Below are 25,666 nucleotides of genomic sequence, written 5' to 3'. Positions count from 1 at the left end.
GTCTGCTCCCCGTCCCAGAAACAAGATGTGCAATGAAGAAGGGACTTTAATGAACAAAAACAAAGGGATCCAAAGTGCAAACTGTCCACCCCCCCATAGGGGAGCCATCGTGAACCCCATGTGCATCCCCTCACCCCCCTTCAGGACCCCAGCGGAGGCCCAAGGCTTGCAGCTTCTGTCTCAGGTAGCTCTTGAGCTGGTGCAGGCCTCTCTGTGACTCCAGTTCCTCAAAGGGTAGCTGTGGGGAGAGGCAGCAGGTTAGCCACAGGCCCTGTGGGTGAGGGAGTGGGCACACACAGTGTCACCAGGGGCGGGCGGGGGAGGCTCACCGGCAGAAGCTGGTAGCCCAACAGGCCCAGGTGCCGTTCCCGCAGGGCCCGGGAGCCCAGCAGCACCCTGCTGTCCCGGCAGAAATGCCAGCGTTCCTGCAGCATCAGCACCACCCTGGAGAGAGAGCGGCCGTGGCTCAGGGTCGCTGTCCGTGAAGGCAGGGGAGGCCCTCCTGCCCTCTTCCCTTACCTCTGGGCAGGGTCTTGGGTAGTGGGCTGAGAGGCAGCCTGGCCCTGGGGACAGGACCTGGGCGGGTAAGGTAAGAAAGGGTCCTGGGTCCTCACAGGAAGCACAGCACCAGAGCTGCTGACACACAGCAGGAAGTCTGAAAGGTGGGAGAAGAGAAAGGGCCAGTGGCTTTTAGCCACAGCTCCATGTCAGCCTGCTGCCTGCCCACGTACCTGGAGCTCACCTGTGGAATAACCTGGAGGCACAGTCAGGTCTTGGCGGTATTTCTCCTCCCCCAGCAACTGGCGCAGCCCCTCGGCCACTATATCCTTGTGACTGAGGGGAGTGGAACACCGATAGCAGGAAGGCCCAGGAGTCTCTGGTCGTGCTCCCCTCCCCCGCCAGCTCTGTGACCCTAGGCAAACGCCTTTGTTGCTTCAAGGCCCATTTATTATGACTGCTCAGAGTACCAGCCGAAACAGGTCCCAGTTCTCTGGCCTTTCTACACTGCCTCTTCTGGGCTGGTCCCTTCCCCTCCCCAAGCTGCCCCACCTGTACTTGCAGCGAGCACGGTCAGTGATGAGTGGCTGGGGGAAGATGGGCACTTTCTGTCTTCGGGGAAGGCGGGGACCCTGGTATCCTGGGAGCTCCAGCTCCACAGCCGTGTCCAGTAGGGAGAGGTAGCGCCGCACAATCGGGGCATGAGGGGTGCCTACGGGCAAGGGGACTGAGGTTTGCTGGGCTGCAGACTCCCAGCCCCTCTACCCTGCCCACCAGCCCTCCTGTCTGCGCACCACTGATGTGGCTGATGAAACCTGGGGAAAAGACAAACTGCAGGGCTCGGGAGGGCAGGCACCGAAGCTGGCACAGTGACATCAAGATGTTGACAGTGGCCAGGGGGGCCGCCCCTGCTTCTCGAGCCAGGATCCTTTCAAGGCAGGGCATAAACCGCTGTTCCAGGGGAAAGTAGTTCAGCCGCCCAAAGGGCAGGACCAGCTTCTGCACCACCTGTAGAGGGAGAGCAGCCATCACCCCGCAAGGAACGTTCTCCAAAACCCTTGGCAAGGAGAGCCTCAGGGAGGCTTGATCTGCACGTTTAGACCGTCACTGCAAAGGCAGACCATTCCTCTACCGGACACACACCAGAAGTTTGTGGCATAAGCAGTGTTTTGAGCCCCATGCAGTCAATCACCAAACAGGTGGAGGAGACACTGCTATGGGGCCTGGCCCTGCAGGCCTAGAGGAGTGGGGTCAGTGAAGTGAGGACGGTGCTGAGTGCTTGCAGGACTGCACGTGCTGGGGGGTGAAGCCAAGGATGGAAACCTGGGGACAGGGCCTGGCTGGGTTGTTCGCTGTGGGACACGCAGCCAATCAAGCTGGACAGGGGCTGAGCCTGGCGGTGTCTGGGCAGCACGGGAGGCAATCCCACCTTGCTGCTGAGCTGGGCTTCCTGGACCACCAGGAAATGAGCAATGGCTTCCAGAAGCTGGGGCTCCCGCAACCGGTGTCGGGCCAGGTGCTGGGCCAGGCGCACCATCACGTGGGGAGTCAGTTCCTCTGGCCTGGCCTCTGTGAAGGACAGCCTATCACCCTGGACCCTCAGGCCAGACCTCCAGTCTAGTGTCCACCTCAGCCCAGACCCCACCACCTGCTCTTCCTCGGCCCCTGACCCCCGCCTGCCTTTGAACCCCTCCGGCACCTGCCAAGCTTCGGATGAGGTGCTGCTGTGGATGCCGCAGAAAGTGGGGGCAGCTCAGAGCAGCTTCCAACCTTTGCCCACCGCGAAGGACAGGTTGCAGAGGGGGAGGCGGCTTCAGGGGGAGGCGGAACCTTCGCTCCCTCTCCAGGGCGCACACCAGGGGCGCATCCGAGGGGAAGCCTGAGAGGGAGAGGGTCAGAGGAGGCGGTCCTGGGAGCGGAGCGGAGCTGCTTTGCTCCAGTCCTGGGGTTGTTAGTGGATCCCAACCTCTCTCATCTGTTTCCTGGGCTGGAAGGTGTGCTACAGTGTCAGTGGAAACACTGGGGAAATGTGAAATTCCACGTGAACTAAGGGATCAGAACAGCTTATGGGGAAGGCTTTATACAAAGATGGCGAATACGTTCTCATCTCGTTCTATTGGTGACAGAGTGTGGTGGCTCCTAGGGCACGGGGTAGCAGGGATCTGAGGCAGCAGCAAACGCTGCTCCACTCCCGCAGCCTGTGGGAGAGCGCCTGTGGGAGAGCGGCCGTGGGCCGGGTGTGGCCGTTCTGGCGAGGCCCAAGAGGCGAATCCTGTCAGTGATGTGGGTCCTCTCCTGCTCTTCTCTATTCATTAACGCCCACCCCCAGGCAGCCTCCTCACCAAGTAAGACTGCAAGGTGCAGACACACGTGGATGGTGTGAATATCAAAGGAGGGGCAGTTTCGGATGATGAGCTGACTCAAGTCCTGCAGTGAGGTCTGCTCCACGGGCGGGGGCCGTGGCTGAGACCCCAAGAGCTGGCCCAGACGACGAAGCGCCACTGGGTAGTGGTGGGCGCGCACCTTGGCGGGGTTCTGGCCCAGCCAGCGCACCAGCTCCCCAGGGCTCCTCGCCTGCTCCAGGAGCCGCTGCAGCCCCTGCGCGGGACCTGCGTGGGGGCCTCCTCCGGGAGGCCGTTCCCCCCACTTGCTGGGCCCCAGGCAGAAGGGCTGTATTGGCGGGAGCAGCAGCAGGCCAGACAGCTGAGCGGCAGAGGCCTGGGCAGCAAGCAGGACTCGAAGCATGGAGTTGGGTGACGGAGACCCTGAGGGCGGCCCAGAAAAGGGGGTGAGGTTTCCCCGAAGGGGAGGAAAGCCTGCTCTCTACTCCTCACCTCACTCCCTATTCAGAGGGGTCTAGGGTCAGAGCAAGGCAGACTCCTGCTCACCCTTCTCTGCGACGGCCCTGGTCCTCTTCCCCACCCGCCCCTCCGCCTCCTTCCATCCGGGAACAGCCATCCTAATCCCTGTGTGCCCGGCGCAGGGACGTTTACAGAGCAATCCACATGCATTATCTTCTCGGTCCTCCGCACACGCCCCCGGGGCGCAGGCAGGGCTGGGTCACCTCGATCGCACAGGCGGGGAACCCAGACCCAGAGAGGTGAGGGGGGAAGGCAAGCCCGGGGTCACGAATCCGGTTAGTGGTTGCGCCCAGCCTGGAGCCCAGCCGGCCCCGGCGACCCGCCTTCCAGACCACCTCCCCCGCCCGCAGGAGGCGGCGGCGGCGCAGAAGGTGGCACGCGGGCTCCGCCGCCGGACGGTCCTGGGTTCCACGCTGGGTGCTCCCACTTACCAGCGGCGTGACCTTGGGCCAGCGGCTGCGTCTCCTGCCTAAGCCTTCTCGCCTGTGAACCGCGCGCGCCGCGCCCACCGCGGAGGACGCCCGTGGAGCCCGAGTGCACAGGTTTGCAGAGGCGCGGAGTCCGTGGTGTCGGGGGCCCCCACACCCACCCAGGCCGGGGACCCCCCCAGAGACCTGGTCACGGTGGCCAACACCAACTCCCGCAGCCCTCCCGCGGCCCGCCCCGCAGGGGCCGCCCCTACATGACTCCCCAGGCCCCGCGCAGGTCGCTCCCTCGGTCGGTCTTGGGGCCCGGGAGCCGAGCTCCCCCCGCGGCCTCCTCATCGACCGGCCACCGAGCCCGCCATCTTCCCAGCAGCCCCGGGACGCCAATCGCCGCTCAGTCCTCGGCCAGCAGAGACGTGGCTCCCGTCAGGCCCTGCGCGCCGGGCGCCGCCAGCCCCGCCCCCCGCTTCCGGGCAGCTGCGCAGGCGGCGCCGGGGGCGGGGCCAGGGGGCGGGGGCGGGGCCAGGGGCCGGCGCCGGGCCGCGGAGAGGAGAGGGCAGCCCGGGGCGGCCCGGGCGGAGGCCCAGCCCGTGCCCTCACTCCGTTCCTCCCGTGGGCAAGGGCCCCGCCCCACGGGCCCCCACGCGCAGACACACACCGGGAGTGAAAACTTCACAGTCATTTAATCTGCACAAGTTCCAGGGAGCTCCCTCAGCCCTCCCACCCCCAGGGTCCTTGGGTCCCAAATCAGCGCGAGGAGCGACTAGGGACTAGAGGTGGCGGGGTCTTCAGGCCGAACCCTAGGCCGGGCCCAGGGGTGCGGCCCCGCCCTGCCCAGGGCCAAGGCAGCGACAGCAGCCGGCAGACCCGGAGGAGCCCACGGTCAGTGGGGGCTGAGAGCCAGCGGCCCCGGAAGGTGGCTCGGAGCCATGGAGGTCACCGAGAGGGGCCTCCACCTGCCGCTGGGGTGCTCCGCGGCGCAGGGCTGGGCTCCAGGGTGGCGGGAAGAGACAGGCCAGAGAGCGGGGCCCGGGCAGACAGCAGCCCCGCCGGCGTGGTGCGGGCCGAGGTCCCGCGGGGCCAGCCAGGCGGCCGGGAGCCCGCGGAGGCACTACGGGCGGTACATGGCAAAGGCCAGGAAGCTGAGCAGCAGCGTGAAGCCGGCCAGCCCCAGGGTGGCGGTCAGCGGGAAGAAGGGCCGGTACTGGATCTGGCAGTACCAGAGCAGCAGCAGCAGCAGGAGCAGCAGGGGGAGCAGCAGGCTGCCGATCTCCAGCCCGGAGGGGCCTGGCTCTGACCCCGGTGGGCAGGGCGGGTGTGGGGGGCCGGCCCGTGCGGACACGTGGCAGTGGAGGACGCAGTTGGGAGGCAGGTGAAGGCTGCCCAGGGTCTGGGTGTCGTCTCCCAGCAGCTGTCCTTGGTAGATGAGTCGAACCTGCTGCTCCCGGCCAGGGAACTGGGTCCTGAGGAGAGAGGGACCTGGGTAATAGAGCAATCCTCGTCCCTGGCCCAGAATAATACTCCTGCCCTTCACCTCTGCCTCCACCCCCCACCACCCAGGTCACGGCGCCCAGGGGGGCCCCCTCCTCCACCAGGAACAGGACAGTGTGATTTGGGCATCTGGGTCCCCTCATCTATGAGACCCGGGGGAAGTCTCCAGTGTCTCCTGGTCCTTCCAGGTCTACGATCACTCCCACCCACTCACTCCCACCCCCTCACTCCCACCCAGTCCTTGGCGTCTGTTCCCTTCCTCACCCCAGCTTACCTTTTCAGGGAGCCGATGGTGTCGTGGGGCCAGGCCCTGGCCACCTGCTCTGAATCGTTGAGGAATTTCAGCCGAAGCACGAGAGGCTCCTGGGGGGAGTCTGGCGGTGGTGTGGTTGCTGGGAGTCCTGTGCCAGGCTCCGGGTGTGCAGCCTGACCTCTGTGTCTCAGGCTGGGGGTCTCCGCTGCCGGGGCCTCCCCTCTGGCACTGTCGGTGACCACCATGGCTTCGCTGGGCTGCGCTGGTGTTGGGGTCCCTGATGGCTGGGCCAGTGGGTCACCGCTCTCCGATGTGTGTGTTGAGACCCAGGCGAGAGCCAGCACCAGCAGGCAGGCAAGCACCGCGAAAAGGACAGTCACCTCATCACCCACCCCTTCAATCAGGGCCATGGCACCCGCCTTGCCCGCCGCGCTACTGAGCTGGAGAGGCACAAAGAACCCATAAGGGGTTGAGGGGCTGGCCCACCGGGGCCAACAGCTCTCCGAACGTCAACAGGCTCCTGACCCCCCCCCCCCCGGCACCCCACTTTCCCACCGGCCTCACTCTGTCCCCTCACCCCAGCCCCAGCCCAGGGCATAGACTGTCTGGACTCCAAGTTGCCCCAAACTTGCTTCACGTGCCCCTTCCCATCACCACATTCCAAGTCCTAACTTTTGTAACCTGAGTTCTCGGTGTTTAACCAGCTCCCAAATTCACTATCCAGAGACAGGGTGCCTGGACCTTCGGGGCAACCTCTCCCCTACCTTCATCCCCCACCAACTTCGCCCTAATCTTACCTAGTCTTCCATCTGTTTCATCTCAACATTTATTCCTTCACCAGTTTCACCCAAAGCTGCTTATCTACCCCAAAGCTTAGCTCCTGCTCCGTGGCTAAAGTTTGTTCAAAGGGGAAGAAAAAGGGCCTCTATGCCCCCGCCCTCTTACCATTGACCCAAACCCCACCCACCCACGCGGACGGCTTCCCCAGGGCTCCCAACACCAAAAGTCAGACTCCGCCCTTCGGCACCGGGAGCCTCCCCAGGGTGCCAGCCCCCACCCAACCCGGCCCCACCCTGGCCGCACGACTCCGCGCCTCCACGGGAAGCCTCTCCAAGCCCGGCCCCCGGGGGGACCCCAGGTCCAGCTCGGGGTCCGGGGCTTCGCCCTCCCCGTCCCCAGCTATGCCATCGTACCCCGCCCCCAGCCCCCGGGCGCGGGAGGGCGCGGGCGACTCCGGGGCGGGGAGCGCGGGTGACTGCGAGCTCGGGGAGGCGGGGTGGGCGCGGGCGCGGCTCGGGGACTCACCGCCCGGCTCCACCGGCTCCATAGCGGACCCTAGGCCACTTCCGGGCGGGAGGCGCCGAGGCCGCCGACACCTGAAGGCACCCCCACCCCCTTCTCCGCCGCCGCTGTCCGGAGCATTGTGGGACTTGTAGTCCTGACCGTGCGAAATCCCCGCCCTCCTCGCTGCGGACCTACCAGCGGGCTTGGGCGGACTGGTTCCGCTGCCCTCGAGTGGCAGAGGGGAGGGCAGGGCAGGTTTGGGGTTGTGACAGCCCCCAGAGGTCCGGCCACAGCGGGATCCGCCCCTCCCTCTGCCAGCATCCAGGGCATCTGTCCCCGCATCAACCGGCGTCAGCAGGAGCAGATCAGAGCCCCGTGTTTGGAGATGCAGGCTCGGGTGAACTCCGGTGGCTCATTCTACTCATATGGCAGGTGAACGCCAGGAGGCACCTTGGACACCCATCCCCGTCCCCCCGCCCCCCCCCCCCCCCAGTTGACTCTCGGCCCAGAGCCCAGCAACCATGGGCTGCCCCACCAGTCTGGCTGCGTATACATCCCAGGTTGTCCTGTTTCCCTGGCCCCTTTTCCGCCTTGCCCCTGCAAGACTGGGAACGAGGCATGGACTTTGGAACCTGACACAATGCTGATCCCTTATCCCTTAATGACCTTAGGTTCGTTATTGAATCTTTGAACCTAAATTTCTTCATTTCTAAGGCCTCCTTCATAAGGCAATTGTAAGGAAGAGCTTCGGTGTTTTGTTAAATGTGGAAACTGTAAGGGATCTGTCACATGGTAGATACTTGCTCAACTAGTATTAGCACACTCCTTCCACTCAAATCTGGGCTTGGAAATGAAATCCTTAGCATGTTGCTGTGTAGAGTATGTGATTTGATCCCCAGCCTGGCCCAGGCCAGCTAATTTCTGTGGGTTTTCCCTCCTTCCTCTGGGCTTCTATAGCCACAGAAATCCCACATCCTGGATTTTATAGGCCAGTCTTGATTAAAAAGTATGATACCCTCATGTTCCCATAGCACATGCCTATTTGTGGGAGCAAGTACTCCCAAGTGTTGCCTTAAGAAGTCAGTTTAGCCCAGCTGGTGTGGCTCAGTGTTTGAACATTGACCTATGAACCAAGAGATCATCGTTGGATTCCCAGTCAGAGCACATGCCTGGGTTGCAGGCTCCTTCCCCAGTAGGGTGTGTGCAGGAGGCGGCTGATCAATGATTCTCATCATTGCTGTTTCTTTCTTTTTTTAAATATATTTTTATTGATTTTAGAGAGAGGAAGGGAAAAGACAGATAGAAACACCAAGGATGTGAGAGAATCATTGATTGGCTGCCTCTGCACGCCCCCTACTGGGGATGGAGCCCATAACCCAGGCATGTGCCCTTGACTGGAATCGAACCTCTATCCATTGAGCCAAACAGCTAGGCTCATCAGTGATGTTTCTATCTCTCTTTCCCTCTCCCTTCCTCTCTGAAATAAATAAATAAATAAATAAATAAATAAATAAATAAATAAATAAATAAATACATAAATAAATGTCAGTTTAAAAAAAAACACCTCAATACAATTTACCAGAAAAAAAAGAATGTTAGTTTATTTTATTTTAAAAACATTTTTATTGTCCTAACCAGTTTGGCTCAGTGGATAGAGCGTCAGCCTGCGGACTGAAGGGTCCCAGGTTCTATTCCAGTCAAGGCCATGTACCTTGGTTGCGGGCACATACCCAGTAGGGAGTGTGCAGGAGGCAGCTGATCGATGTTTCTCTCTCATCCGATGTTTCTCACTCTCTATCCCTCTCTCTTCCTCTCTGTAAAAATAATCAATAAAATATATTTTAAAAAGACATTTTTTGGGACGGCCCCGGTGAGGTTGAAACAGCCCTGGTGAGGCCGAGACGGCCCCGGTGAGGTTGGGACAGATAATGGGGACCAGTATAGACTGATTAACAGGGGTAGATGCAGAGGCAGAGCAGCATTGAACAGACTTTCAAACTAGTGGGAAGCCTGGGGAGGGTTTGGGGGGGGGTTAAGAGATCAACCGAAGGACTTATATGCATGCATATAGGAATAACCGGTGGACACAAGACACTGGGGGGTGGGGGCCGGGGGGAGTGTCAAGGGGGGGGGAAGGAGACATATGTAATACTCTTTGTAATACTTCAAGAAATAAAAATTATTAAAAAAAAAGACAATAGAAAAAAACAAAAACATTTTTATTGCCCGGCCGGTATGGCTCAGTGGTTGAGCATAGACCTAGGAATCAGGAGGTCACAGGTTCGATTCCCAGTTGGGGCACTTGCCCCAGTTGCGAGCTCCATCCCCACTAGGGAGTGTGCAGGAGGCAGCTGATCAATGATTCTCTCTCATCATTGATGTTTCTTTCTCTTTCTACCTTCATCTCTGAAATCAATAAAAATATATTTTAAAAACATTTTTATTGATTGATTTTAGGGAGAGAGAAGGGAGCAACATCAATTTGTTGTTCCACTTTATGAATCCATTGGTTGATTCCTGTAACTGCCCTGAGGACACCAGAACCAGCCCATCCAACCCTGCATGTGGGTAGGTCCCGCAACCTTGCATGTTGGGACGATGCTCCAACTGAGCTACTCGGCCAGGGCCAAGAATGTTACTTTAGATTTATAACATATAGAACCAATTTATCTTTAGGTCCTTTGCTCCCATTCATCCATTTGTTCTACAAACACGTATTAAATATATACTATATGCCAGACATGTGTTAAGATGCGGTCCCTGCCCTCATGGGGTTCATATGCTACTAGGGGACACGCATGTAGACAGCACACCAGTGCAAGAGTAGGTGTGTGCTGGCTGCTGGGCAACACATTTCAGAAGTTCTATAGCCTCAGCATCTCTCCTGGGAGGTACTGGTAGCAACTTCTTGCTGTGGATTCTAATTAAGCATCTAAAACAGATGCTTTTAGAATTACAGAACATCAGAGCTAGGTGTTCTGTTCAACCACTATATTTTGCAGATGAAGCCCAGAGAGTGTATGACATCCTGAATGTCAAACAGGTAGATGGGTCCACATCTCTCGGGAGGGGGGAGGTGGGGGTGGGGAAACCTCCAGTGTTGATTAGCTTGCATCTCATTCTTTGGAAGGTTCAAGAAACTTAGGAATGGTGACTTGGTTGGTACTGGGGCAGAGTTGTGTGGATAGCCACGTGGGGGACAGCTTTATGCTGGTCTTGGCCTGGGAAGTGGAAGTGTGTTTAAAAAGGATGACAGACTGGTGCAGCCATTATGGAAAACAGTGTGGAGTTTCCTCAAAAAAATGAAATTTGGAACTGCCATTTGACCCAGTGATCCCACTTCTAAGGATATATTCTAAGAAATTCGAAACACCCGTCAGAAAGGATGTATGCACCCCTATGTTCACAAGCAGCTTAATTTACCATAGCTAAGATCTGGAAACAGCCCAAGTGCCCATTAGTAGATAAGTGGGTAAAAAAGCTGTGGTACATTTGCACCATGGAATACTATGCAGCAGTAAAAAAAGAAAGAACTCTTACCCTTTGAGACAGCATGGAGGGACCTAGAGAGCATTATGCTAAGCGAAATAATCCAGTCAGAGAAAGACAAGTATCACATATCTTACTCATGTGGAATCTAATGAACAAAATAAACTGATGGACAAAATAGATCCAGAGACATAGAAGCATAGAACATACTTTGGAATCTCAGAGGGAAGGCAAGGGAGGGTGGGTGGGTGGGAAGAGATCAAGCAAAGAACTTGTATACATATAGGCAATGGGTATAGACAATAGGGTGGTGAGGGCCTGGGGTGGGGGGCGGGGGTGGGCTAGAAGAGGTCAATGGGGGAAAAAGGAGGACACATGTAATACTTTCAACAATAAAGATTTTTTTTAAAAAGGATGACATTTCTTTCAACAGTAAAGATAAAAAAAATAAGTAGTCGCCCTAACCGGTTTGGCTCAGTGGATAGAGCATCGGCCTGCGGACTCAAGGGTCCCGGGTTCGATTCCGGTCAGGGGCATGTACTTTGGTTGCGGGCACATCCCCAGTGGGGAGTGTGCAGGAGGCATCTGATCGATGTTTCTCTCTCATCGATGTTTCTAACTCTCTATCCCTCTCCCTTCCTCTCTGTAAAAAATCAATAAAATATTTAATAAAAAATAAATAAATAAGTAGTCTCTGGCTGGTTTGGTTTAGTGGATAGAGCGTTGGCCGGCCTGCGGACTGAAGGGTCCCAGGTTCCATTCTGGTCAAGGGTGCATGCCTGGGTTTCGGGCTCAATCCCCAGTAGGGGTCGTGCAGGAGGCAGCCGTTCAGTGATTCTCTCTCATCATTGATGTTTCTATCTCTCTCTCCCTCTCCCTTCCTCTCTGAAATCAATAAAAAATATATATATATTTAAAATATATATTTTATTGATTTTTTTACAGCGAGGTAGGGAGAGGGATAGAGAGTTAGAAACATGGATGGGAGAGAAACATTGATCAGCTGCCTCCTGCACACCCCCCACTGAGGATGTGCCCGCAACCGAGGTACATGCCCTTGACCGGAATCGAACCCGGGACCCTTCAGTCCGCAGGCCGTCACTCTATCCACTGAGCCAAACCGGTCAGGGCAATAAAAATATATTTTAAAAAAATAAATAAAAAGGCTGACACATGTCAACTGTGCCAGAAGACATGGGGGAGGGGGGTGAAGAGGCAGCCCTGTGCTTATTGGCTGGGCCAGAGTCTTGGACATGCCACCCCTGTGGGTTCTAAGAAAGGTTGGTGAGAGGGGTGGCTAGCAGAGCTGCAGATAGCTGTGGCAATGGGAATGCAGAGGACTGGGACAGTGAACGGAGCTCCCCGGCCCTGGAGGAGTGGACATGAACACAGGATGGACAAAGGGGTTAATACAAGAAACATTAAGACAGTCATGTGGGCTCTGTTGTCTCTTGAATGGGGTGAGTTGGGGAAGAAGTCAAATATTTGATTCCTCCCTCTTCCTTTTTAAAAAAAGAAGCTAGGGCTTCTTCTTCTTCTTTTTATTGTTTGAAGTATTACATGTCTCCTCCCTCCCCTCCCACCCCTGAGGGCAAGCCCTCCCTCTTCTAAGTACCTGTGGGGTTCCGCAGAGGGGTCTTTAAGGGGAAGAGGGAAGACAGAGGAGTGGGGAGTTACTGTTCAAAGTATCATTTCCAAGGGCCCCGCCAATAGAGCTCTCAGAAGTGGAAATAGGATTTCAGCGGCTGTGCTGCAGCTGGCAGCGGGGAGTCCGGGGGGGTGGGGGGGGGGTGGGAGAGAGAGAGAGAGAGAGAGAGAGAGAGAGAGAGAGAAGCCCGAGGGAGGGGTAGTCTCTAGGGAAGACCTCAGGCCAGGGACAGGGGAGCCTGTGCCGCATTGAAGGCAGGACGGTGTCAGGGAGGCGCAGCTGGGCCTGGGCTGGCGGCCCTCTTCCACAATCTGCCGTGCTCATCAGCACCCTCAGGCGCAGGGCACTGTTCGGGCATTGCCCAGAGATAGGACACCCCGCCCAAACCAGCGCAGGAAGGCGAGAGTGACTGCCGGGCAGGAGGAGGCCCAGGCCACAGTCCCTTGCGCGGTGGTCCCCGCCGCGGGTGTGGGTGTGGGCTGCGGAGGAGGCGGAAGGGCTAAGGCGTGGTGGGAGGGGCCGGGGCGCCCGGCTGGAGCGCGAGGCTCGGGGGTGGAGGCTGCCAAGCCTGCGAGCGAGGGGCGGGGGCGCTGGAGGGGCGGGGGCGGCGGGGAGGGGGCTCGGGTTGCGTGTGCAGGAGCCGGCGGGGGTGGCAGTGCGTGCGCATGACGCGGGGGGAGGGCCCGGGCCGCGCGCTCCCGGTGCCGTTGTTGTTGCCGCTGGAGGCTGCTCAGAGGCAGCGGGATCGCGGCGGCGGGAAGCGCCCGGCAGCGGCCACAGCGTGCGCGGCGGCGCCTCCCGGCCAAGGCCCCGGGCCCCCGGCCCCATGCACTAGTCTCGTGCCGCCGGCTCCGCAGTCCCAGCCCCGCCAGCCCCGCGCGCCCGCCCGCCGCCGCCGCCGCGCCGCCCCGGCCTCGGCCGGGCCCGCCTCGGGCCCCGCGGCTCCGGAGCCATGAACTTCCAGGCGGGCGGGGGGCAGAGCCCGCAGCAGCAGCCCAGCCTGGCGGCACCGGGAGGCGGCGGCGGCGGCGGCGGAGGCGCGGGGGGCGGCGGGCAGTTCGGTGGCGCGGGGCCGGGGGCCGGGGGCGGCGGCGGCCCCTCGCAGCAGCTGGCCGGCGGCCCCCCCCAGCAGTTCGCGCTCTCCAACTCGGCGGCCATCCGGGCCGAGATCCAGCGCTTCGAGTCCGTGCATCCCAATATCTACGCCATCTACGATCTGATCGAGCGCATGGAGGACTTGGCACTGCAGAACCAGATCCGGGAGCACGTCATCTCCATCGAGGGTGAGCGGAGCTGGGCGCGGTGGCCCCTCCGGGCTCTGCGGGTCCGGCCTGGCCATGCTCTCCCCGTCGGGGATCCTCGCGCGCCTCAGGTCCGGGCCACGCGGTTTGTTGAATGCCGGCGCTGCAGTGCCGGCGTCCAGGCTTCGCCATTTCTCGCCTGGGGACACGGGCTGGGGGCCGGTCCCGGGCCAGGGTGTACATTTTCGGCTTTTAGTGCGCCAGGGCTCGAGGATAGCCTCTTCGGGGGCGGGGGCGGGGGCGCTCGGAGCCGTAGCGGTTCCGGGAGTGGGGGGGGGGGGTCTGTGCCCGATCTGGTCAGGCATGTCCCGGGAGAGTGGGCGCAGCGGAGGGCCTCGGCGGCCGGGGAGGTGGGGCCGCTGCCTGAGAGGCCGCTCAGCTGCCCAGGCTCTGCCCCGCGGCGGCGGCGGGGCCGGGGATCGGAGCCTCCGTTAGTGGGTGTCAGCCTTCCCGGGCCCAGTGCCCGCAGGCCGGGGAGGGTGGCGCTCGCTGCGGCGCGCCCTCTCCCGACGCACATCCCGCAAGCTGCCGAGGCCCGGTGGGCTGGGCCTGACTCGGGGCTTGGGCGCTGCGACCGTGTGGGAGGCGCTGGCCTGCCCATCCGCGCCTTCGCCGGGTCCCGCGGGCGCCGGACCCACTGCTGCTTTCCAGGGAGCCTCTTGTGGGTCACTGACCAACTTCCAGGGACACGTCGCCGGGTGTCAGGGGCTGCCCCCCCGCCCCACTGCCCAGCACTCCTTTCCCAGGGGCAGGAGAGATGGTGTAAGCTGCTGGTAGATGCCCCTCGACCCCTGGTGTCGTGGGGGCTGGCTCCACCCGCAGGCCCTCCCTGTGGCATGGTGACCTTTGAGTGCCCAGTGGGCAGATGGCCTCACCCTGGGGCATCTGCTTCCTCCTCAGGTTCCATTCCAAGGGGAACGCCCACCAGCAGGTGGTGGGTTGGGCCTTAGTGGAAACGCAGGGAGAGGGCAAGGCCTTTTGCTGATGACATGGAATTGTGCACAGGGGCCTGGCCCCGACTGGCGCCTTGCAGTTGGGGCTCACTCCCGTTTTCGCCTCTTTGTGTGAGGGCCGGGGGGGGGGCTCCTCATCTGAACACCCCCTTTCCACTCTCAGAGCTCCCTGTAGCTGGGGAAGGAGCATGGGGTCTTTGGGGAGTAAAGGGCCCATTAGAGCTGGGGTCCTGCCCTTTGGGGTGACATCCCAGTCTGACTGCTGTCTGTCCGTTCCCCAGCCCTCTCTAGCCTCTTTTCTCTCAAGGCTGAGTTCATTGTGAACTAATTAGGTGACAGAAAAAAACCTCATTAGCATGGATCCGAGTAAATGGCCTGAATCAGTGCTGAGGCTGGGGACCTGGAGGTGGCATTGTGTGATCCCGGGGCCCCAAAGAGAGGCAGCGATGACCAGTTTTTCCTCCTGGAGCTGAAGGAGGTGGGGCAGGGAGAGCAGCTGGTCCCTGCCGCTTCCGTGTCCTTTGGAGGAAGTAAGAGAAGTCAGCTCCCACCCCCTTCCCTTTTGGTGAAGGACTTGGAGGGGCAGCCACAGAAGGGGCGAGGGGAGACGTCTGTCACAGCCTTTCCCAGAGCCGGGAGAGGCAGGAGTCTCGGCTTCCACAGCTGACTCCGCTTCCTTTGTCTGATTAACCCCCACCCCCCAGCTCAGGAAGTCTCTGGCCCCCATCCTTGGTGATGCGAAGGCCGCGATTGCCGTACGCACTTGGGTTTTCATCGTCGTAAATTCATCACAACAGGCGACTCCCGTCTTAGAGCTCTCCCCCGTGACCAACTTCCCCACTGTGGTTTGGAAGTACCCCATGTTCCTGCTTAGCCTGGGAGCTTGGTGTTACCCCTGTGAATCCTGGGACCTGATGTCTCATTGTCACCAGGCCCAGCTGCTCCTCACACATCCGTTCTCAGCTCTCCTGATCCCTGCTTCCCTGTTCTTTCTTGGCAAGGCCTCCCACCTCTTTCTTTCTCCCCCCCTTTTTTTTTCCAAACTCTTTCCTGGAACCCGTTTTTATTACCCACCTCACCGCTGCTTTCCCACTTCTATCTCCCCAGCTTTCCTGCTGTAGGCAGGCATCAAAAAACCCCAGAAAACTCCTCCAATTTCTGCCCTATATCCTTCCTCACTCCATCTGCCAAACCATATTGCTGCTATCCTGCAAAGCAGTGTCCCCACCTTCTTTTTTGGCGGAGGGAGGGGAACAGCTTCCCGGCGGTTCCCTGTTCACTCCGAGCCTGACTGAGCCCCCCTGAGCCCCCCGAGCCAGGGCCCAGCTGACCTGGGTTTCAGCTGTTACATAAACACTCCTGGCCTGGGAGGCAGGTCCTGTGTTTGTTGGGATGAGCCTCTTCGTGGGAAGGAACGGCGTTTTGCTGGTGTATAAAAGTCTCCGCCTCACTCCGATAATATCAGTGGAGGTTTCTGTTCCAGCTCTGAAGGTGACCTGGAAGGTGCAGTCAGGATGCCTCTGGGGCTGAGGAAGGGCAGTGGCACCTTGCCGGCCTGTCCTGGCTCTGCTCCTCTCAGTCACCCCTGACCCTCTCTGACCCACGGTTAGGGCAGGGGGGAGCTGAGGAACATGCAGCTTTGTGGGGTTTTAGGATAGGATTTGAGGGGAGGCAGACTGTTTTTGAAAAGTTCCATTCCCCACCAAAGGCCAAAAAAGGAGAAACGTGCCCACACGGGGGCCCTAAGGAATGAAGGAAGTATAGCCGGGAGCGGGACTGGGATGGCAGGCCCACCCTGTGCTGACCCTCTGAGCTGCTCCCCCTCCCTGTGGGCAAACAGACTCAGAGAAGGGAGGGCTCCAAGCTGATCAGCCAGGGGTCAGGCTGAGCCTCAGGCAGGGCCACAGGCTGGATCCTCCAGGGAAAGGAGCGCCAGGGACTGGCATGGGTCTCCTGCCTTAGAGAGAAGGCTGCAGGGGAACGGGCCCTCCGGTCAGAGGGCACCTGGAATGCAGGAAGCTGGGCCAAGTGAGGAGGAGCCAGATGAGCTGTTGGGAGAAGCCGCCCTTGGGGTCCCAGCCGGTGGCTTGCAAAGGCAGAGTTGTCCCAGAGATGTGCCCTCTCCCCCCAGGTCTGCCAGCGGGGAGGGCAGCAGGCGTGGGCTCCGAAGGTCCCAGGGCGGGCCTGGCAGTGGACCTTGGCCATGGGTGTGCCACATGGCCACGACTGTGTGCAGGGACTGGGCTTTGTCGACTGGTGAGTGGTGACTGGTTCCTGTCCTCCTTGTTTCCCCCTAGGGTCTTTGCTCTTTATTTTTTATTTTTATTGATTTGGGAAAAAGAGATAGAAACCTCAATGATGAGAAAGAACCATTGATCGGCTGCCTCCCGCACACCCCACACTGGGGATGGAGCCCGCAACCCGGGCCTGTGCCCTGACTGGGAATCGAACCGTGACCTCCTGGTTCATAGGTCGATGCTCAACCGCTGAGCCACGCCTGCTGGGCTCCCCTAGGGTCTTTTTTATTTATTTATTTTTATTTATTTAAATATATTTTTATTGATTTCAGAGAGGAAGGGAGAAGGAGAAAGAGATAGAAACATCAATGCTGAGAGAGATTCATTCATTGATCGGCTGCCTCCTGCACGCCCCGATTGGGGATAGAGCCCGCAACCCAGGCATGTGCTCTTGACTGGAATCGAACCCGGGACCCTTCAGTCCGCAGGCTGATGCTCTAGCCACTGAGCCAAACCGGGTTAGGGCCAGCTAGGGTCTTTTTTAAAGCAGAGTTCCTTTGAGCATTCCAGAGGCAGGCTGGCTTGTTCTCACCCTCACCTTAGTCTTTCTGGCACTTTCTTCCACAGGCTGGGGGCTTGGTAACATTCTAAATACGGTTTTCCTGTTGGTTCAAGTCTAGGATAGAGAGGGGGGCGGCGGGGGCTGAGCTGGGCGCAGATGTGTTGGGGTGGGGGCTCAGCAGCCACACTCTTCCTGGCTGGCCTGCCTGGGGCTTTAGAGTTGGTTCCCTGTCTGTGTGTGTCCTGTGGCTAGATCCTGGCAACAGCCCTATGATGCAGAGAGAATTGTATCCATTTGGAGACAGGGAAGCTGTCTCCTGAGGTAATTGGGCACCCCCCAACCTGGTGAAGATGCTCACCCAGGGGACTTGCTAAAGTGCGGATTTCTGGGGCTCCCTCCAAGGGATCTGGGGTGCATCTGCGTTTGGAACTTTCCTGGGCCATCCCAGTAATTAGCTGGTTTAGGGAATGAGTGCCTGGTGGGGGGCTGGTTGCTTATGTAGGACTTTGCACAAAAGAGTTCCAGGAATTCTGAAAAAGAGGATATCCGAGCGGGGTTAGTGGCCAGGGAGAGCCACACTTGTTCCAGATACATTTATTTAGCTCCGACTGCGTGGCCCAGTTGCACCTAGCTCCGTGGAAGGCAGGAAGGCAGGGGAAGGAAGGAGGGGCTCCGACTGCTCTCTCGATCCCAGAGGTGAATGGATCAGCCTGCACGAGGTACCAGACAGGGGATTGGGAGTGGCAGGAATAAACCCAGATTTTTAAAAAATTAGGGCAAAAGTTAGATACTGGGGAAGGCCCCTTTCCTTAAGGTTACAGGAGAGGGATGGAAAGACCCACCCCAGCCTGACCTCAGGCAGCCAGGCGGACCCCTCCCCATTCAGTCTCATGGGGACCCCTCCCCATGCAGGGGAGGTGAAAGCATATCGCGGTGTTCAAGAAGCAACAGCACTGCTCTGTGCAGAACTGCACCAATTGGCACTCTTCTGCCTGCCTGCCTGCTGGAGGGGGTCAAGAGGCATTAAGTCCACGGGGACAGCAGGAGAACCCTGGTTCGGCGGTGTCAATGCTTTATCCTGTGTTATCCATTGACACCTTGCCATGTTTCAGGAGGCCATTTGAGGTGGAGCTTAATCCTGCAGGAGGCGGGCTGTCACAGGAGGGTGCATTGGAGAGCACGCAGTCTCGGCCCCAGGTGCCGGGGCAGGGGGACCAGAGGGTGACCGGGGTGGGGGGTGGGGGTTAGAAGCGGATGAGTGGGCTCCTCGGATCCACACGGTGCTTTTGCCCTGTGAGCCCTCAGAACCCCAGGAGGGAAGAAACGATGATGCCCTTCCAGAAAGCGGGGCTAGCGGGGTGAGCCGAGGCCTGGAGAGGCAGGCAGCGCCCTGAGAGTTGGGTGTCGCTGTTTAGTGTCTCCTCAACACCCGCCTGCCTGGACCCTCTGGCTTGTCCTCATTCTCGTTGTAATGTGCAGTCACCCGAAATCAGCTTAACCAGATTGCATTCCTCCTGACCCTTGCTGCCTTCCACCGCGCAGGCCAGGGGTAGGGGCCGGCCGCTGGAACGGGGGCTGAGCACGAGGCTGTGGATGTGGGGAAGGGACGGACCTGGGACACCTGCTTGGAGGATGGAGACACTGCTCTGTGCAGAACTGCACCAATTGGCACTCTTCTGCCTGCCTGCCTGCCTGCTGGAGGGGGTCATGAGGCCTTTACAGCACTGCGGTCACTTTCTTTTCCCACAGGCTCTTGTGAGGTGTGCACGTATCATCCCCATTTGCAAATGAGACAGCCTAGGACTTACACAGGGGCAGCTCCCCCAGGCCACACACAGCGGCAGGACCAGGGCGTCACCTGGTTTTCCAGCTCCTGTCTCATCTTTTCCCTTTAGGGAAGGACCAGTGAGCTTTTGGGGGGCCGTGCCGGACCCTGGTCAGCCCTGCTGGGGTGCCTCTCAGGGATGCTTTTGACCTGAATTTAACTTGTGGAAACGTTTAAACTATAACCTAAGGGCGATGTAGTTCTTTCCTGCTGTGTCTATCTTCTGATGTCTTTTTTAAAAAAATATATTTTTCATTTATTTCAGAGAGGAAGGGAGAGGGAGAGAGAGATAGAAACCTCAGTGATGAGACAGGATCAATCATTGATCAGATGCCTCCTGCACACCACTACTGGGGATCGAGCCCGCAACCTGGGCATGTGCTCTTGACCGGAATCAAACCTGGGACCCTTCAGTCCGCAGGTCGATGCTCTATCCACTGAGCCAAACCGGTGGATGGATGGTGGATGGTGGCTCTCGGAGCTGCCTCTCCCTTATGTGAGCAGCCCGGATGTGGATAGGCCGCATAGTAGGTGCTTGGTCAAGAAACACTTGATAATATTTAAACATGGTTAAAGTTTAAATATATGTTCAAACGACAAGAATAACTTTTTGTTGTAACAAATTCAAATGTGTAGGAAGTAGAAGAAATGTGTGTGTCCCATCTCCCCCCAAGCGTCCCTGCTTTGACTGTCTGACCTGCTCCCTTCCCGCCTGTTTCCCAGCCTACGAATACCTGCCTTCAGCTACTCTGGGATCAGTGTGAGGCTATGGGCCTTTCACAGCAAAGGGGGGTGGGTTTGTGGGAAACTCGGCCAGAGTCACAGGTTCACGAAAGGCCCCAGGTCCGTCCTCCCCTCTGGCAGCTCCCTGACGGGGAGTCAGGGTTCCTGGGTCCCCCGTCTGTTGTGGCGCTGACTGGCGGTGGGAACCTGGGCGAGACGCGCCCGCACACTTGCAGGCGTGCACACCCGCTCGGGCGGGTCTTCGAACAGCATTCTGGTTGCATCTGTGCAGCTTGCCGTGACCCTGCAGGGAGCGAATGAACTAGCTCGGTCTTGGCTCCCCGGCCTTGGCCCCGCTGGTCCGGGGGTGCAAGCCACAGTCACCGAGGGTTCTGCGTCTGGCTCCCGCGCTCAGCCTGGCTCTGGCACGCGCTGCCTGGGCACCTCAAGGAGCTGGTACTTGAAGAGGCCGGTGCGGAGAGATGAGATCTCTTGCGCCTCAGTTTCCTCTTGTGAGATGGGGGGTAATGCGGAACCTACCTGCAGGGCGTGCTGAGGTGTGAGGGGGTTGTGCATGTAAGGCGCTCAGAGCAGAGCCGGGCACAGAGCAGGCACCCCACCCGTGAATGCTCGTCATGTAGACGGCTGCGCGGTGCCCGGTGTACGGGTGTAAGTTCATTACACATCTCCCTGGACGGAGATCTTCATTCACCTGTCCGGTTATTTCCTCTGGACGGATTCCGAAGAAGAAGGAAAGGGTGAGACTTTCGTGTGTGCACGTTTTTAGGGCCACATTACCCTCCCAGTCCCAGGAGCAGAGGTCCCCATTCCCTGGACCCCTGCTGCCACCTGATTGGTTAAAAAAAGGACAAAATGATTTTCATTGTTGTTTTGGTCCTTTGTATTTTGTTTAATTCTGTTTATATTCTTTATTCATTTTGGTTTTTGTTGGTCCCTCTTTTTCTTATTATGTGTAATACAGTTTCAATCTCTTTGGTTTTTCTCTGGCGTACGTTCTTTTTGCTGGAGGTAGGCGCCATGTCGGGGCCCGAGGCGGCCAGCCCCACACCCCATGGTCCCAGGAGAGGCCCCTGCTGCTCTGTGCCTGGTGACAGTGTGTATTTTTTTATTTCTTTCTTTCTTTTCAGTCCGCACCCCTCCTTGCCACCGCTGGTGTGCCTGCCCACAGCAGTTTCTCTTTTGCATTTAATTCGATGTTTCGATGCTTGCAGACCCGGAGCCCAAGCTCTGGAGTGGGATTGGAGCCAGTCACAGCCTCTGGTGTGTGCGTGTCTGTGTGGCGGGACTGGGGCTCCGCCTGCTCCTGGTGGGCGCTCCCAGCCCCTCCTCCTCCTGGTCTCTTCCTGGGAGGGACCCATGAGGATTTTGTTGTGTTAAATCATCTCTACAGGAAGGCCCCAAAGCCTTGGGTAAAGAGCAGTGAAGGTTTGATGTCTGGTCACTCCAAAGCCCCCTCTGCTTGGTTATTGCTTCTAGCCCAGTGATGGCGAACCTTTTGAGCTCGGCCTGCCAGCATTTTGAAAAACCCTAACTTAACACTGGTGCCGTGTCACATATAGAAATTTTTTGATATATGCAACCATAGTAAAACAAAGACTTATATTTTTGATATTTATTTTATATATTTAAATGCCATTTAACAAAGAAAAATCAGCCAAAAACATGAGTTCATAGGTTCGCCATCACTGTTCTAGACTGTTCCACGTTGGGTGCTGTGGTAGAATGGAGCCTGGGTATCATCCCTGCTCTGTCAGAGCCTGCACAGGCTACAGTTTCAGCTCTGGTGCTAGGCGGACTCGATTTGAACCCCAGACCTAACACTTGGTAGCTGTGTGACTTTGGGTGAGTTCCTTAACCTCTCTGTCTTGCCTTTCTTGTTGCTAAAATGAGGTTAACAAGCACTCACATCATGGTATAGGCCAGTGGTCGGCAAACTGCGGCCCCTTGAGTGTGGCTCTTCCACAAAATACCACGTGCGGGCGCGCATGTACAGTGCGATTGAAACTTCGTGGCCACACTCAAGGGGCCAAAGAGCCGCATGTGGCTCGCCAGCCGCAGTTTGCCGACCACTGGATAGGCGGAAGAGTGAAGGAAGTTAAGGCATGTGAAGCTTTTAGACCAGCACCAGCCTCTAGGACAGGGGTGGGCAAACTTTTTGACTTGAGGGCCACAATGGGTTCTTAAACTGGACCGGAGGGCCGGAACAAAAGCATGGATGGAGTGTTTGTGTGAACTAATATAAATTCAAAGTAAACATCATTACATAAAAGGGTATGGTCTTTTTTTTCAATAGTTTTATTCATTTCAAACGGGCCGGATCCGGCCCGCGGGCCGTAGTTTGCCCACGGCTGCTCTAGGAAGTGCTCACGTGTGGCACCTCTGGTCCCCCATTCATAAACGAGCTGCCATGCTCGGTGCCCGCAGCAGTAGCTCCCCCAAGGGTGCTTCCTGAACGCGAGCCACAACCTGGAGGGGCAGAGTTTGGGGTTGGCTGGCATAGCCCTGCAGGCCCCGGGGCAAGGGTGCCAAGCAGGGATCTGTGAGGTTCCAGCTGATGATGTGGACCCTGGACCACAGCTTGTCGCGAGGTGTGTCACACAGCCACCCGGATTGCCTTCATTTGATGATTTGCCTGTCAATTAAAGTGTTTCCTCCAGCTCAGCACATACAGGGTGGGGCAGAAGTAGGTTCACAATTGTTCATATGGAAAATAATACAATAATTAACAATAATACAAGAATAAACTTTTATGTACTCACAACTGTAAACCTACTTCTGCCTCACTCTGTGAATCACGTGCAAATTTAAAAGGCGAAAGATTTATTCGATCTGAAGAGAAACCAGAGTATACGTGCAAATTTAAATGTCCAGGTGGCCATGTTAAAAAAGTAAAAATGGTGAAATTGATTTTAATACTGTATTTTATTTAACCCATATACCTGATATATTACCATTTCCACATGTAATCAATACAGACATTTTTTTAAAAAAATATATTTTATTGATTTTTTACAGAGAGGAAGGGAGAGAGATAGAGAGTTAGAAACATCGATGAGAGAAACGTCGATCAGCTGCCTCCTGCACATCTCCCACTGGGGATGTGCCCCCAACCCAGGTACATGCCCTTGACCGGAATCGAACCTGGGACCCTTCAGTCCGCAGACCGACACTCTATCCACTGAGCCAAACCGGTTTCGGCAATACAGACATTTTTGATGAGACATGTTACGTCTTTATTCCTACGAAAGTGTTCAAATTCCGCTCTGGGTTTCACATCGTAGCCCTCTCCCTGGGACAGGCCGCATTTCACGTGCTCAGTGGCCACACGTGGCCAGTGGCTGTGATACTGGAAAAACAGCTCTCGTTTTAGCCTGTAACAAAAGGATACCCGTTTGTTTAAAAGAGTGAACACGGGAGTAGTCACCTTTTGGACTCACCTTTCTAAAGTTTTGTATTTAAATTTTTAAAAGAATGTACATATCACAATGTGCTGCTACTCTTTTCATTCAGTCATTCAACAAACATTCATTTATTGAGGACCTGGTAAGGCGATGGTGATGGAGTCCAGACAGATCCATGGGAAACGGTTACTGAATTCACAGTAGCTTTTGTCACCATGGATTTTCTTAAAACCTGGAAATATAACTACTGTTGTGAAGGGTCGGCCAGAAAACTTGTTAATGTCAGAGGGTTCCCATGCTCCAAGTTTGGGAATCACAGTTTATACCCTTTGCCCCGCTCTTGCAAGAAGATGAAGGAGAGTGCATGTCTGGGGGCCCGTGTTGTGGGCCCCCCGTTCGTCAGTGTCTTGGTTACGATGGGTTGGCCACAGGCCTCCGTGTGGCTGGCTCGTGTCACTTCAATTTGGCAGTTTCATCCCATGTGGCTGCTGCTGCCTTATTCATGTCCCCTCCCCTCTCCCAGCTGGAGGATAACCCTGAATTAGGGTGAGGGAAGAAAGGCGGTGGGGAAAGGCCGCGACAGGTCCCTCCGCTCCCTCCGTCTGCTGCTGGGCTGGGCCAGCCCCGAGCCTGTGGGAGACAGACTGCGTGACTCGCACAGTGGACTGGCCGGCGTTCTGTGTATCAGCTCTGCACACGGCTCAAAGGGAGTGCTGGCTTGTGAGGTGTGGACAGTTAGGGAGCAGGGTGCTGGATACACAGCCCAGACGCCGCGCAGGCCAGAGAGGGTGGGAGTGGCCGGCTGAGGTCACGGCAGCAGCGGGGCCCAGAGTGACCCCAGGTGTTTTGCATCCTGATGACCTCTTTCCAGAGGAGAGGTGGGCTGGAAGCCATGACCTACGATGCTGCATGTCACCAGCAAATGCCACAATATTCCCCTCACCCCATGCTGGCATCTTAGGCAGGGGCTGTTTTGTAATTTTGTTGTTGTTTGCTGTGTTTTGGCCTTAGTTTATGCTAACTTATCCTATCCTATATAATAAAAGGCTAATATGCAAATAGACTGAACAGTGGGACGACTCGTTACTATGACACGCACTGACCACCAGGGGGCAGATGCTCAACGCAGGAGCTGCCCCCTGGTGGTCATTGTCTTCCCACAGGGAGAGCGCTGCTCAGCCAGAAGCCGGGTTCATGACTGATGAGCACAGCAGCGGTGGCAGGAACTTCTCCTGCCTTTGCGGCAGTGCTAAGGACCCCTGGGGGATGTCCGCCTGCCAGGGAGCAAACCTAAGCTGCAGGCGGACATCCTCCAAGAGGTCCCGGACTGCGAGAGGGTGCAGGCTGGGCTGAGGGACGCGTCCCCCCGCCCCCCGCCCCCTGTCCACCAAGTACACGAATGTCGTGCACTGGGCCTCTGGTCCTAATATATAAAAACCCTGGGTTGTAACGACTGGTAACTACCGAGGCTCAACCAACCAGAAGTCAGTCTTGCAGTCAGTGTTGGCGGCAACCCAGTGCTGACTGCTTCCGCTGTAGGCGTGGTGCCCCAGCACTGACTGCTGAGGGGGCTGTGAATCAGGGCCAGAGAGAGGCCTGAAGAGAGAAGCAGGGACTAATCCATTGCCTCTGTGGCAGCTTTTGATTAGCACTTGCCTCTCTCTTTCTCTCCCAGTCTGGCCAGCAGCTGTGCCTCCATTTCTCTCCAGGCCTCCACCGGGGCTGCTGATCAGCCCTGCCTTTCTGATCAGGCCCTGTTGATAGGCCCAGAGACGCTGACTGGCATAGAAACTGACCAAACAGAACCAAATCTGGGTGAAGTGTGAGGAACCAATGGCTGCCTAGGAGGCGGAGCTTTTGGTGCTGACTGGCATAGAAACCAACCAATCAGAACCAAATTGGCCAGCAGAGGAGGGCAGTTGGGGGCAAGATCAGGTTGGCAGGGGAGGGCAGTTATGGATGAGATCAGGCCAGCAGGGGAGGGCAGTTGGGGGCAAGATCAGGTTGGCCGGGCAGGGCAGTTAGGGGCGATCAGGCAGGCAGGCAGAGGCAGTTAGGAGTGATCAGGCAGACAGGCAGGCAGAGAGGTTAGGGGCAATCAGGCAGGCCGGCAGGTGAGTGGTTAGGAGCCAGTGGTCCCAGATTGCGAGAGGGATGTCCGACTGCCGGTTTAGTGGGATTGGGCCTAAACCGGCAATCGGACATCCCCCAAGGGGTCCCTGATTGGAGAGGGTGCAGGCTGGGCTGAGGGAACCCCCCTCTTCGTGCACAGATTTTGTGCACCGGGCCACTAGTATATTCATAAAATAGCAGGAAGTTTGTGAACAGACACATACCCTTGGAAAATGGCACAGATGGTAGCCCCTCAGCCAGCATCCCTGCTGGCCTCCTTGCCCTGTCTCAGCCTTCCCAGCGCTGAAGCCAGGACTCTCCCCACCTTCCTGCTCGGAGATGAGGGAGCTGTGGACCTGGCCAAGCAGGGGCATCCCCTAGTGTGGCAGCAGTAAGTGCTGGTACCTTTTACCAACCCCCTTGTGTTAACTTTTGTCCAGGGAGCCCGCAGGGAGCCTGAGGATGGCCTGGTGGGCAGCCCTCTGCCTTGAGTGCAAGCATGTCAGACTCAAAGGCTGACACAGGCCAAATAAACAAGCTTTAAGTTTATGTGGGTTGCAAAAAAAAAAAAAAGCTTCAATT

General features: G+C 57.6%; 3 protein-coding genes across 13 annotated transcripts in view; 1 reads left to right on the top strand and 2 right to left on the bottom strand.

Annotated features, from left to right (window-relative positions):
• Window positions 1-28: 28 nt before the first annotated feature.
• FASTK (Fas activated serine/threonine kinase) lies at window positions 29-4,215 on the bottom strand. 6 transcript variants are annotated; one of them, XM_059711484.1, is made up of 10 exons: window positions 4,042-4,215; window positions 2,841-3,263; window positions 2,198-2,407; window positions 1,928-2,067; window positions 1,293-1,506; window positions 1,051-1,225; window positions 743-834; window positions 520-655; window positions 330-444; window positions 29-238 (listed from the first exon to the last, which is right to left on the bottom strand). In XM_059711484.1, the coding sequence occupies exons 1-10, from the start codon at window positions 4,121-4,123 to the stop codon at window positions 131-133; spliced, it is 1,695 nt and encodes a 564-aa protein (XP_059567467.1). In that variant the 5' UTR covers window positions 4,124-4,215; the 3' UTR covers window positions 29-130. The 6 variants fall into 6 exon arrangements, with proteins under 6 accessions (XP_059567467.1, XP_059567470.1, XP_059567471.1 ...); XM_059711487.1 differs by having other exon boundaries at window positions 1,051-1,210; window positions 4,042-4,213; XM_059711488.1 differs by having other exon boundaries at window positions 2,198-2,377; window positions 4,042-4,213.
• Window positions 4,216-4,707: 492 nt separating this feature from the next.
• On the bottom strand, window positions 4,708-6,975 carry TMUB1 (transmembrane and ubiquitin like domain containing 1). Of its 3 annotated transcripts, XM_059711467.1 has the most exons (4): window positions 6,834-6,958; window positions 6,326-6,419; window positions 5,550-5,968; window positions 4,708-5,247 (listed from the first exon to the last, which is right to left on the bottom strand). In XM_059711467.1, exons 3-4 carry the CDS (start codon window positions 5,936-5,938, stop codon window positions 4,896-4,898), a joined length of 741 nt encoding a protein of 246 aa, XP_059567450.1. In that variant the 5' UTR covers window positions 5,939-5,968; window positions 6,326-6,419; window positions 6,834-6,958; the 3' UTR covers window positions 4,708-4,895. The 3 variants fall into 3 exon arrangements, with proteins under 3 accessions (XP_059567450.1, XP_059567447.1, XP_059567448.1); XM_059711464.1 differs by lacking the exon at window positions 6,326-6,419 and having other exon boundaries at window positions 6,834-6,975; XM_059711465.1 differs by lacking the exon at window positions 6,834-6,958 and having other exon boundaries at window positions 6,326-6,502.
• A 5,606-nt stretch (window positions 6,976-12,581) lies between these two features.
• AGAP3 (ArfGAP with GTPase domain, ankyrin repeat and PH domain 3) overlaps window positions 12,582-25,666 on the top strand; it is a 55,220-nt gene continuing 42,135 nt past the window's right edge. Inside the window, exon 1 of one of the 4 annotated variants that reach the window (XM_059711463.1) lies at window positions 12,582-13,232. In XM_059711463.1, coding sequence (XP_059567446.1) covers window positions 12,902-13,232 — 331 coding nt within the window. In that variant the 5' untranslated portion in view covers window positions 12,582-12,901. The remainder of the gene's footprint in view (window positions 13,233-25,666) is intronic. The other 3 variants (XM_059711462.1, XM_059711458.1, XM_059711459.1) reach the window with 3 other exon arrangements.

Source organism: Myotis daubentonii, chromosome 10 (assembly GCF_963259705.1).
Source record: "Myotis daubentonii chromosome 10, mMyoDau2.1, whole genome shotgun sequence".
Taxonomy (NCBI): domain Eukaryota; kingdom Metazoa; phylum Chordata; class Mammalia; order Chiroptera; family Vespertilionidae; genus Myotis; species Myotis daubentonii.
The sequence above is the reverse complement of the archived record's forward strand: the minus strand, read 5'-3'. Positions and strand labels throughout refer to the sequence as shown.

What these genes read in the sequence shown, in the direction of transcription:
- FASTK (XM_059711484.1), bottom strand. Translation starts at nt 4,123, where the DNA reads ATGAGGAGGCCGCGGGGGGAGCTCGGCTCCCGGGCCCCAAGACCGACC. An exon ending in TTTCATCAGCCACATCAGTG is followed by an intron (nt 1,226 to 1,292) that starts GTGCGCAGACAG and finishes AGCAAACCTCAG; the next exon opens with TCCCCTTGCCCGTAGGCACC. An exon ending in CGTGCTCGCTGCAAGTACAG is followed by an intron (nt 835 to 1,050) that starts GTGGGGCAGCTT and finishes CACTCCCCTCAG; the next exon opens with TCACAAGGATATAGTGGCCG.
- TMUB1 (XM_059711464.1), bottom strand. Translation starts at nt 5,938, where the DNA reads ATGGCCCTGATTGAAGGGGTGGGTGATGAGGTGACTGTCCTTTTCGCG. An exon ending in ACCATCGGCTCCCTGAAAAG is followed by an intron (nt 5,248 to 5,549) that starts GTAAGCTGGGGT and finishes CTCTCTCCTCAG; the next exon opens with GACCCAGTTCCCTGGCCGGG.